Source organism: Mastacembelus armatus, chromosome 24 (assembly GCF_900324485.2).
Source record: "Mastacembelus armatus chromosome 24, fMasArm1.2, whole genome shotgun sequence".
NCBI lineage: Eukaryota > Metazoa > Chordata > Actinopteri > Synbranchiformes > Mastacembelidae > Mastacembelus > Mastacembelus armatus.
This window is the reverse complement of record NC_046656.1, coordinates 14566761-14580119: the sequence shown is the minus strand read 5'-3', so window position 1 is coordinate 14580119 and position 13359 is coordinate 14566761. Positions and strand designations below refer to the sequence as shown.

The window sequence follows — 13359 nt, the reverse complement described above, 5'->3', positions numbered from 1 at the left end:
TCTGTTACCAGTTTTAATTAAACACTGAAATAGCAAATCTAATGAAAACATTTTTTAGTTTCAGCCTCATGTGACAGCAGAGAGAGTTAGATTCAATCTATGGATCAGTCTGGCAGACGGAGGCTGAGCTAATGAGTTCAAAGGAGTATCTGGAGACACCCTTTCGGTTAGGAGTCACAGTTCAAGGGTCGTCAACATGCCAGTGGCTCTGCGGGCCACAGCAGATCAAAGGCAGTTTTGGGACACTGGACAGACACCAAACTACTAGACCACTACCCCTTCCCAGCATGCCCAGTGTTTGACACCTCTGCCTCAGCTTATCAAATCCCAGCCCTCAGGGCACACTGGTGAAACAGCAGGAGGCACAACACTCAGGAAGCTGCTTCCTTCCTGCCTGGCCCATCATCAACCAAGAGGCTCCAGCCTGCCCAGTTCAGCTCTAACCAGGTCGGTAATATGGTTGTCAGGAAAAGCAGGGCACACAATCAACACCATAAATATGTTTCAGAGATGATTGCATAAGAAGAAGCTAGGAAGAAGGGATAAAGAACCTGCAAGAAACAAATGAATCTGTATGGGTAAACAGCCACAACACTGTTAGAACTAATTGAAATAACACTATGCTTTCAAAATCAGGCAATTAGGAAGGCAATCTGAGAAAAAGGGAGCAATCAGCTGCACCTGTTGAGGCTCAACCCCACGGCAATAAGTCACAATACATACAAAAGTTGGACATTATAGTAACATATATATGGTACCTTAGGAAAGAAGTATAGTAGGGAAAGAGTGAAAAAGATAATGGTAAATAGTATTTCTTAAAAGTTGCAATATGATGTAGTCCAGTTTGGACTTAAAAACTGCATTCTTCCATAAAATGTTTCTATTTCTCCGACAGAAAAATAGTTAATTGCATTATGTACACTCCCTCACAAGATCTTTTCATTCCTGTGAAGACACCTGAAAAACGTGGAATATGACTGTAAGCTGTAGGGCACAGACTATAAAGCGAGCAATAGCCCATTGTTTCCGTTCTACTGCAGACCACATACCGTTCCCACAAGTGGGTAGATGAAGCCAGCCCCGATGCTAGCACGGACATCTCTGATTGGTAAAACAAATCCAGTGGGTGCACCTTTCTTGTCAGGCATGTGGGACAGGGACAGATGGGTCTTGGCCATGCAGATGGGCAGTGAGCCATAGCCCTGGTTAAAGGGAAAAGAAAACATAATGTGTAAGAGTGACAATGTGAGACACAAAGACAGAGAGGAAATAAGCTGAGTGATTCCTGTCAGTGACAGTCAGTCGTTATTGCAGCAGCAGTGATCTCACCTGTTGATTGTAGTAATCTATCTTTGCCTTAGCCTCTGGAGACAGCTCAATGTCTTCAGCCCCATACACTTTCTGAGCGATTACTCTGATCTTCTCCACAATCGGCATCTACCATACAGACAATGCATTAACATACAAACATTTAACATTAACATTTAAATACAGTGTTATCTATAGGTATATAATGCCAGAACTGCAGACAAACATACATCTTTATGTAACAGCCATCAGACTACAGAAGATTGTGTGCTACCCATGGCATTGAAATCAAGGTACTCTCTTTGGGGACTCTTCATCCTTAAGGTTAACCTGCCTCCTGCTGTGCCAAACATCCTATTCTGTGGTTTTCTGACCCTGCATATGTCCTCAAACCTAACCCCTATCCCAGCTGGCACTGTAAGATTGGAATAATATGAAGATTAAATACTTGACTACCTGATTAAATTATTTTACTGAACTTAATATGGATTTATTAAATAAGTCCTAGGCCTGCTGCGTACCAATTGTTGGTATGCTTGCATATGCATACTGTAAACAGGCCCACACACCCAGACACAACAATGTAACAGGATCATTTAATTTAAGTCACAACTTCCATCACTCACTAAGTCAAACCAGCTGATGTTTTTTAACTCATTCTCTGGCTATACTCCCAATTATAACCTCAGCATTTACTGCAAACTGAAGTACCCAATATGGGAAAGTTGGACTAAAGAAAATAACAGACTATTATTTATAAAGCAACAAAACACACACATTATGACAGGCTTTATTCTTGCTTATGCACAGTTAACACAAAATGCAGATTTGCATTTACATCAGCAGTTCTTACCTCCAAGTGGTACAGAAACTGGAAGTTACTGGGTGTGTTTGCAGCTTCATTCACAGCCTGAGCCAGTTCTATAGACCCTCGCCCTCCCTGCGCCCAGTGGTAACATGGCACAGCGTCAGATGCTCCACACTCTTTTGCAATCTGACACACAAGGTCAATCTCTGCCTGGGTGTCTGTCCTAAAGCATGAAAATATGAAAATGAAAATATGAAAAATGGTGCTCTTGTGGGTATACAAATGTTCACTCAAGTTGTTTTTTTTTTTATATAAAAGGAATGAGTGCATCTGCAGGACTCTTACCTGAAGACATTAAGCGCCACCACAACTGGCATCCCAAATAGATGTGCAATCTGGATCTGCTTCCTGAGATTGCTATAGCAGCCACCCGCAACCAGGTCCACATTCTAGAGGAGAAAGACTGTATGAGCATAATTCAGTTTAAAAAGACAAATGTCAGCCAATATGAAAAAACACACACAAGAACCTGACCCATTCCAAAACCTACAAGAAGGCTGACAAAACTGAGTAGCTGTGTGTGTGTGTGTGTCTCTCTCTATGGACACTCCTAGGGATCATGGCAGCCTAGTGAAGAGTTAATGTCCCCATTCTAATTATGGCCAGTGATCTTTGATGCATGCCATTCCCATTTTCTCTGCCCTCTTATTTCTAGTCACTATTGTCCATGCAGATTATTTCCCTTAAAATTACTTCAAATTCTGTACAGGTAATATTTAACGTTTTCACCACCTATAATATTAAAACTACTTTATTGTTGCAATGAAAGTGTCAAAACCTTTTGGCAGTATTTTTACAGATTGAGGCTAGTTTTCTATTACACTGTCAGCACAGCAGGGGAACAATACTAGACTTCTACATTTGCCTTCACTGCCAAGTAGTTTGCAGGGACCTAATTTGAAGGGCATGGCAGGAAATCTGTAATTCCAGTGAAGGCTTAGTTTAAATGGCTTCATTTCCTATCTAGCCATTTAGCTGGAGTTGTCCAAACTAAAAGCAGTTATATGGAATTCATGGCATTCAATGTTTGCCTTGGTTGCAACAGTTTTACTTTTAAATGATGTGGTATATTGTAGGTAAAAACAAACAAGAAGAAAAATGACATCCTGGCACTCATTAAGTTACACTTATGGTGAATCCAAAACACTAAAATCCAAAGCAGCAAAGTGAAATGAGACTGTACTGCAAATTTTATCACTCAGATAATAATAATGATAATAATAACAGAGTATACTATAGAAATTCCATCCTTCAGGGATCTTTGTACATAAAGAATATTTGTTTATTTTGTTTATCATGATCAGTATATTGTTAGATTATTGAGTCATTATACTTGGTCTGCTAATGTACTAAAGTACAGAATAATTGGCATTAATACTGTTATGGTAGTTTCCTACTGTGTGCAGTAGTATTTTAAGAAATACTATTTATCATCATTATGATATTGTATATTACTATGTGCAGTTACTCACAAGGACATTGACAGGATATTAATGTAGCTACTCCAAACCTGACCACAGCAATACAATCTTGCATTATGTGTGTGCATGTGCTGCCACAGGCTCAGAGCTGTAAGGCCATACAGGTCCCATAAATTCATTTCCCTGGCTCTGTTCTCCTCAGTACTTCTGGTTCTTGTTACAGGCTTCACAATTAACTTATATGGCTTCATTATTTACTCAGCTGAACCTGCCTGGAAGACCAGTGATTCCAGCCAGATATGCACGCATGCGTGCGCACACACAAACACACGCGCGCGCACACACACGCACGCACATGCACGCACCCACCCATCCACCCACCCACACACGCAAAAAGAATCCCACCTCACTCTATTTAAGCCCACATACCCAGAAACCACATGATAAGGTTCTATTTGTGCCATTAATCAAATAAATGCTCTTAAACATGTTAATGGGTGATGCATACAGAGAATTAAATGTGTGTGGACTGTGCTGTGGACCAGAGGCATTGTGCAAATACAGTGAGTGCAATCAGAAATGTTTGCATCACTAACAAAACTGTATATAATGTATTAAATAATGGCTCATTTCCCAAGCTTTTCCTAGCTCATTCCACACACACACTCGACCCAAAGGACAAACCTGGTAAAAAGGATTTGATAAGAAATATGCAACTTTGCCAACAGTGCTGCTCCACTGTGTTAATGTGCAGTAAGCCTAGGCCATGCAACTCCAAGTGATTCTAATTGCTCACATCTTTACAGAAAAGGCCCTATGGGTATGTCAGGAATGTCAAGGGCCACAAACCTACACTAAGAGCATGCTGTATGCTCACCCACAAATGTGCATGTGCATGTGCATGTGTATAGCTGACAGTTAAGGCACACACAAGCACAACACCAAAGGCTGTTTTGTTAATGAACACATGAATTTAATTTTCCTAAAAACAACCTGACTTTACCACTGAAGGTAATGAAAACAGGCTTAGTCAGTTATTTTAACTTAATTTCAAGTGAGGCCAAAGCCCACTACCTCACACTAACAAAAACACAAAAACTTTCACAACTTCTCATGCTTCCTTCATGTTTACCTTTTTACCACAGTGGCTATGCATATTTGTGTCTGTGCTTGTTCATGTCATTCATATGGCTGTATATACTGTAGATCATACCTCATCAATGTACTCTTTAGGAAGAGGTGTGCCTGCTGACACCTGAGAGAGAGAGAGAGAGAGAGAGAGAGAGAGAGAGAGAGAGAGAGAGAGAGAGAGAGAGAGAGAGAGAGAGAGAGAGAGAGAGAGACACAAAGTGAGTACAGAGTATTATATCTTGCAGTGAGCAATGTATAATTTTACATCTTGTTTTACTTTTAGGGACATTTGTCATAAAGAACTGATGGCTTGCCTTGTTGCCTTGCTTCTTTTTAATCTTTGCATGGAAAACTGCTCTTCATTTGGGTAAATCATTTCAGTGAATGGGATGCAGACCAATACATACCAAGAAATTCTAAGCAGATTTCTGTAATTGTTTTAATAGTACACATTTGTCTCAGTGAAGTACTTCTTTCATAGAGGAATGCACAGCCTTCTCAAGTTTTAAAAAAATCAAACTGGAACATTCCTCTGAGTTTGCATCAAAATGTCATTAAATGTGCCTCGTGGCTGTACTGGGGCATTCAGTACACAAGTTCTATATTCTCTGTGTTATTCTCCGTATTTATATATAGGTGAGGCAGGTCAATAACAGGCTGGAAAACTAATGAACAGCTGAAAGTTGGGTGGATTGTATTAAACCACACAGGACAGCTGTTGTTAGTTAATCATCCATAAAAGGGCACGCAACCTTGCTATGAGGAGTGTATATTTCTACTGAGTTATGAATCTATTTATTAATTAATTATTCCACTACATCAGAGAAAAACCAGAGGTACAAGTCAAACTCTCAATTCACATAACAGTTACATGGGGAGAAAAGCTGTTTTGTTAACTTACATTTGGGCCACCTCCGTGCATTTTTAGTGCTCGGACCGTTGCAACAAGCACCACCACATTAGGCCTCAAACCTGATGCTCGACATTTGATGTTGAAGAATTTCTCCATCCCGATGTCTGCTCCAAAACCTGCTTCAGTCACTGTGAAGAAACAGACAGGCAGTTTCTACACAAGAAGACACACAGTAACTGGCATAACAATGTCTATTAACAATTTCTTGGGTGGATTATAAGCTTCTGGCGCGCATGTAAACATAGATTTGTATCCCCTCTGCCTCTTTGTGTAATGTAAAATGACATGTTTGACTTAATTTGATTGCAACTTTATTTAGACGTGAACTCAGTCAGACATCTTTAGAATCATGGGAAAAGGGGATCAGTCTGACTGGGTTTCTGTCTGCACAGTAATGTGGTGAGTAATGGGTTCACTCTAAGGATTCCTCAAAGAGACAGAGGGCCTCTGATATGGCAGCACTGCACACAGGCCTCTTGAACAGGCTCCAAACAAAGCAAATAGTCCACCTGGAATGACAGCCTTGTTAAGATAAGGTTTCCTGTTACTGTGTGTGTGTGTGTGTGTGTGTGTGTGTGTAACTGCTTGCATGTGTGTGGTACTGCTGTACTAAAACACTTGTTGGTGGGCTAAAACTAGAACTATATAGGAAGACCAAGGCTGACTTCACACCTCCCGTGATTAGCGAGTTTCTAACTACTTCTGGTGGATTTTCCTCTATAGTCTGGTTATTTGAACTCTGATAGGGAAACAAACAGCAGCTAATACACCTCCAGAAACAATGGGCGTCCAAGTATGCTTCTGCAGGAGCTCTGGGACTTGTCTGGTATCCTGGTAATACAAAATTCAATTGAACCAGACATGGGACACATGAATCCAAAAGCTAAACTGAATCTATCACCTTGATATGCTGTTTCCTTCCTCCGTTTCTACCCGACAGTCACTATTTCTTACCAGTGATGCCCAGTTGAAGTATCAAGATACATTAACTTTTTGTGACCACCAAAAAAAGACAAGTGCAGTGCGAGTTGCTGTCGGTCAGTAAAGTTCATTTGGATTTTCCTTCATAAGTCTATATAATGTGGATAAGTTACTATTTTGTCCATGTCACTTCATGTTAACAACCGATGAACAGGTGAATGCCAACTAACCTAAACATGCACACATAAAAAAATGTTTTGCTTTGGTATGGACAGAATAAACCATAAAGCTTCTAGTAATACTGTTCACCACTATTCTGATTAGTGATGGGCCATCACCCCTGAATATACAAGGCAGCCCTGTACTAGTGTTTGTGAAATGTGTATGTTGCAGAAAACCATGTGCTTTTGTGCATGTGCAAAACTGCTAACCCTCTTAACAAATTAATTTAATTTAATTTAGGCACTAATAATGAGGCATCTCAGGAAACCACTGACATTAATGTGATAAATGATGTGTATATCTTAGACATACTTGTGCCTGTGTGTGTGTGTATATGTGTGCACAGATGTATTTACAGTAAATGTTCATTTTTAGTCAAGCTGCAACAGCGCCATGAAGGATTTCTAGCGGTTTCTTTCTTTCATGAAATCACATAATGAAATTCAAAAAAGGACAAAACTCTGGAAATGCAGAACATGATATGATTGACAGCCCTCATAAGATTTAAAGTGTTTATGGCTGACACTGCACATCTTACTGAGGCTTTAGTGAGAAAGCAAGTGTGTCCATAAAGAAACGCATCACTCTGCTTTGTTCTATTCTCTGTATTACCTGTAGAAGTGTGATTTATTTCACTAGCAATATTAGAGTAAAAAGCCTTCAAAGAACATAGAGAGCAAAAGGAGGGAAATGGAAAAGAGACAATGAACTAAATTTCATTAGAAAGATGAGAAATAGCAAAGAGGATAATATCAAAAATGAAAAAAAAAAAAAAAAAAACTTTCATTACTAGGACTTAAATACAAATGACAGTATTAACAATAAGCAGAAACTGTGGTTCACGGGGCCTTGGCTGCATCATCTCCTGCTTAGCTGTGTAAGAAGCACAAAAAAAGCCTGAGAGATGAGCACAAGAATGTGACTAGACTTTGTTTGCCCACAGACCACTGACAGAGTGTAGTGTTTCTCATTAGCACCATGCTGGAGCTTTGGCTCTGAATACTGAACTAGCCTGCCAATGAAAATCACATTCTTAAGTACGCATAAACTGAACGCAGGAGTACCACACACCATACAGCAAAGCAAGCATATTCTGAAAGACAAAGACCATGTGTCTGTAACAACAGCTACAAATATGACAAGCTTTCTAGTACCACGTAACACTGAGCAGCAGTTCGACCCCAGAGGATGTCATGAGGAAACACTTGCAAGCTTCCTGTTCTGTGTGACAACCTTGAACTGTCCAGAGAGCAAGAGGGGAGGAAATGGTTGATACTGTTGTGAACAGGGTCAGATAGAGAGCTGGATGGTGACACTACCAAAGCATTAGTATCAGCAGCCTTGCCAATGAAAACACTAAGAAAAAGTCTGGGAAGTAAGCTACATCAACATGACCATCTAGTTCCTCTTAAGAGGTTTTCACAGTAAGTCATGTTATTCTTGGGAGATGGGGGAAAAACTGCTGATTATTTATTGCACTTATGGCTTGCTTTGTTCAACAGTCCAAACTCAAGCATATTCAATTTGCAGTGATATCAAACTGGGAAAAGCAACAAATCCTTTTGTTTGAAAAGGCATTTTCTGCAGTTTTTATCATCATGATTGGCTGAGCTAAGAATTGTCCATTGTACCATCCATTTGGAGCTGCATTACTGCAGTTGTTTGCACTGGATGTGGAAACCCTGTACGGAGAATTCATGCCAAACTAAACTACAACTACCTTATCAAAATAGTCAAAAAAGTCTTTTGAACTTGATTCAGAATGTAGAAACAGGAAAGGGTATTGTATATATATGGAGAGCAGCAGAAGATGGGTCGTTTTAAAGAAAAAATGATTTGTTGTTCTATTTGAGGGGGGTGGGCGTTGTGGTGTAGGAAACTTTACAGCAGGGGGGTTATCAGGATTCAGAACTCCAGACTGTTAATGATACAGGAATCCCTCACATCTGGCATCGGGAATTTATTTCACCACCAGCCCTCCTCCAATAGCAGCATTTCTAATATTAAGGTGAGATTCCAAAGTGACTTGAAAAACCCCGCATTAATCGTGAGAATGATGAAGCATGGCCCCGAGTATGTTCATACACAACCCCTCAACCCTCACTGAGTTCACAAAGAGTTCATATACTTCCTTTGCCACATGAGAGGAGCTTTTAGAGATAATTAAACGGAACTATATATTACATAAAGACACTGTGGTGTATTTACATCAGTGTCAAAGATTTAAAGAAAATGTCTGATTTATTACAGCATGGGCTGACTTTTGGTACATTCAGACATTTTTCATTATCCTCTTCATTTATTCATTCATATAATATTGTTACACAAATCAAAGTTGATTGCTAAAGTCTAGGAACAAGTTCTAGAGGCACAGCAACATTCTTCCAAAGCAGCAAAAAGGGGCAAAAAGCAGCACTAATCAGGCAGTCCCTCAGGTTTTTAAACATCTGTTTTTGCCCATGTGGTGTTTGGTGCTGAGCAGGTAGTGTTTTTGCTGAAAACAGCTGTCTGCTGAGTTTGGAATGGAGATTGTTGAGACCAATGGTGAACCAACACAGTAAAGTCGACCAGGTTATGTGCACAGATGTATTCATTTTTATAATCATTGTTGTGTTGTTATTCTTTCCAGTGATGCCAGCTAAAATACATGCATCCCAGCTACTGGACGAGGACAAGGAGGGAGGTTGAGTTCCTGGCATACCTGAGAGTCAGGTAGCAAACACACAGACAGGGAAGGGAGGGAACGGGACAGACGGATGGAAAACAAGCGAGGCGGAGGGGTGGGGGTATCAAACACATATGGCCTCCCTTCCTTTCTGATCCAGTGTTGTGAAAGCCAACTCTCTGCCCACACTACCTACACATTCACCAGCCTGACTAAATGTTATGTTTGACTAAACAGTCAGCTTTCTCCTTTTTACCCAATTTTCACTGACAGAAAACCTGTTTCAGACATGTACATCAAATGCACCTTACAAGTCCCAAAGACTTAACACACACACAAACATTCCAAACATACTTATGCAGCCAAAGTAAATAAAGACAGAAAGTAGTGGGAGAAATGGAAAGGCAGAAATGGAAATAATTATAATTTTGATATTGAAGGGACTGGTGTGGTTTACACTGAAGCATTCCAAGGCTTCTTCCAAGATTACCAATCTGCTTCCTTTCTCTCCTGTGCTTTTCCTCGCAACCTTTCCAAGATTTTCTTAGAATGTTACGAAGGATCAGCATGTCAGAGCAGCACAGTAGTCAAGCAGAGGCAGGTAAAAACAGAGCCAGTACCAGAACTAAGACAAAAGTGAGCTAAAGGTCGCAACACCAGGGGAGCAAGCTTAAGGTCATGAATGCTGTAAAGGGAGTACTTTTTAAAGTTATAGCTTAATATGATCAACTAAAGAGGCTGTGGCTTTAAATTCCTCTACATCTGTAAATCCTGGACTCTACTATGTCTTGTCAGTCATCTCCAGGCTTTAGTGGTTGTGCAACTCTTAGCACATGTGTGTCATCTGTATGCACAGACTGTGTTGTTCTTACCCACGAAGCCATCCCGTCCAACCAACTTCAAAGCCAGCTTGTCTGCCAGCACGGAGGAGTTGCCATGGGCAATGTTGGCAAAGGGCCCAGCATGGACAAACACTGGTGTACCCTGCAACAATTGGAGGGGCACATAAACAAACAGGAGAAATTGGTGAATCGGTGGAACCCACAGCAGTTCACCCAACCAAGGTTAAATAAGGACTAACCCCTTCTTTCAATACAAAATTCAACATCTTTCAGTCAAACACTGAGGATAAATACTGAAGTGTAGATGCACTTTGACTGTCAATGTGTTTGTCTAAACAGTAGGCACAAGTTAAGAGGTGCTTGAGCAGCATGCCAGCCTGACTGTGGGCCAGGCGTCCTTCCCCTGCTGATTTGGATTACTCCCTAAAGGCTGGAAGCAAACACACACACACAAACTGAAAGGGCAGTTCAACTGCAGCTTTCTGTGTCTGGCAGACACTCAGGCCAGAACTACTAAAGTTACTGAAGTGCCTAAACATACAACTGTGAACCTAAACAGGAAAACAGTGAAAAATGAAATACACATGATAAACAGGCCATATTCTCAGTATGTACAGATAAGAATAAATGTGAAAGGTCTCATTTAAAAATATCTTTAACTGCCAGATCTCACAGATTGAATTTTTACACCTTTTTACATGTAGGAATTCAGTTCTTGTTCATCGGGCCTCTGAACTCAACCTGCCTAACATGTTGCTAAACATGAGTTGTGAATATCTGCAACATATATTCAAAGATTTCTTAGATAATAAACAACCATGGGTAGAAATATAACCTCTGAGATTTCTGTAAAATTGTTGGTAAAACTTCACTTAAATGACTTATATACAAAAAGTTCTTCATCGTCACATCACAATGATCTCATTAATTTTCTGTAGCTTTTTTTTTTTCTCAGATGGGTTGATCTTCTAAGTTGTCAGGGTACTTACAAGCAGAAGATCTGTCCTAAAGGGTCTGCAATATTGTTGCAACTGCTTCTGAAATATTCAAGGGTATTTTGCAGGGCACATCTGGTTTACGCAAAGCAAGGCAGCAAAGAGCACAGTTGCTAATGAAAGATCTGGTCTTCAAGATCACAATCCTTACTGTGTACTCATGACAAACTTTAAAAAGGGAAATTATGAAGAAACTTGTGAAAGCCAACTGACCCAATGTTACACTGACTGAAATCTTTGAGTGGGAGGAAAAAGGAAGGATGGGAAGGCTTTGCATGATTTTCTAAGCTTTTGTTTGCATACCTCTCCCTCTGCATAAACAGCCTCCTCTCAGAGGAGTAAATCCACCATTTAACAAGCCTGTAACAAATGCTGCCACTTGTCTATTTGTCTGCGTAAACCACTAGTATAGATTTCAGCAGCATCTAGCTATGTGAAAAAAATCTGAATACAGGGCAAAAGAGGCAAGCAAAAGAAAAAAACTGGGAAGGAGGGAACAATACAATGACAAAACCTCCTTTCAGTATCATTATCCATTCAGTAACATGTTCCTCTTTCTATTCCAATGCAAAGTCAACACGTCATACATTGCGTGGATTTCCATGTGTGTTTGTAGCTCCTGAACTTTAACTTGACCTAGGTTACACTTTTCACTCTTTCCACATCCGTACACAAGGGAATGAAATGCAGGAAACAAATAGGCTTTAACCGGGTGATGAAAGTGGAAATAAATTAAAAGTCCAATACCAGAGGATTATGAGGACTAGGAACAAAAACAGGAAGATGGAGATCATGTCACCATTTCCTCTGCTTGTGAATCTCTTCTGCTGTCCAACATGTCAGTTATAAAAACCATTAAAATTAGGATTTTCAGAGGACTTGTACCTGTAAGCCTGAAGTCACAGTCCTGGCTGTCTAGACAATGCCATACTGCTTCCCAGGAAAGATGGATGCAGTTGTTTTGCGAAACTCCACGTAGACAGGATGTTTGGAAAACGCACAGAATGACTGAGTTCTGCTCAGCAGACACGTACACAGGGAGTGGGTTTAGAAACTATCCCATCTGAAACAACACAAAAAGGCACGCTCTAACACTAAAACACACCAGCCTCCATATGCCAACTCTATTCTCATGTACGCGTCCGTATTGAACGCACACAGTCAAAAGCAAAGAGGGCACAAAGGGCACGTGCACTCAACCTCAATGGAAAATTCTCATGGAGCTCTGAGGCCTGGTTGGTCCCAATACCAGTTCCCTGACCAGAATCACAGGAAACCCACAGAGGAAACGGTTTCACACAACAGGACCGCAATGCTTCCTTCAAAAAAAAATAGAAAGTAACCAAATCTCTGCTGAATGCAACACTCCACCCCCTCTATACCCATGAAAACACTCAGTCTGGGACACTCTCTGTTTATTTTCCCCACCCAATAACCATGTAATCAAGCTTTATGTTGAAACCAACAAAGAACAAACAGACAAGAAATAGCCCTTACAACAAAGAGAGAAACACAAAGCTGTTATCAGAAGCGTGACTGCTAACATTGTGTCAACTGTAAACTTATCAATGACCACCAAGCTGAAAACCACTATCATACACTTCCAAGTTGAATGAATACGTCAAAAGCTGTATCTCAACAGTAAGAAAAAAACAAGGTTTAGTGCATACTTTGATTTTCCCTGTGGACTCTCAAGGGATTCAATTTACCAGAACACTCTGTTGTACAGTAAAGTGAATATGTACTTGAATGTGCATTGCTCACCTCAAGAGTCTGCATCAGTGTGGGCTTGATGGCATCTTTCATTAACACCGCCAGTGCTCCACTCACACCCTGACAGAGGGGAGGAAGGAAAGAGAAGAACCATGGTTTTTAAAAAAAAAAAAGAGGAAGAGGTTATCAAAAATGAACCCTACTAACTCAAACAACTGATATCAATATAAATAATGATCAAACGGCTGTCCAATATAGATGATAAATGGCCCTACTGTCTATCTGGGGTCTCTGTCCTTCATGCTGTAACACTGCAAGTAAAGTCCACTTCCCAAAATATGCTTTCAGCAATCTGGACAG

At 40.4% G+C, this 13359-nt stretch overlaps 1 protein-coding gene across 1 annotated transcript in view; it reads right to left on the bottom strand.

Annotated features, from left to right (window-relative positions):
- Positions 1–13359, bottom strand: part of mthfd1l (methylenetetrahydrofolate dehydrogenase (NADP+ dependent) 1 like) — a 30294-nt gene that overhangs the window by 4408 nt on the left and 12527 nt on the right. Inside the window, exons 19-26 of the mRNA XM_026318469.2 lie at positions 13051–13119; positions 10322–10433; positions 5630–5769; positions 4811–4852; positions 2462–2565; positions 2162–2339; positions 1330–1437; positions 1050–1202 (exon numbers count right to left, since the gene is read on the bottom strand). Of these exons, the coding sequence (XP_026174254.1) occupies positions 1050–1202; positions 1330–1437; positions 2162–2339; positions 2462–2565; positions 4811–4852; positions 5630–5769; positions 10322–10433; positions 13051–13119 (906 nt within the window). The remainder of the gene's footprint in view (positions 1–1049; positions 1203–1329; positions 1438–2161; positions 2340–2461; positions 2566–4810; positions 4853–5629; positions 5770–10321; positions 10434–13050; positions 13120–13359) is intronic.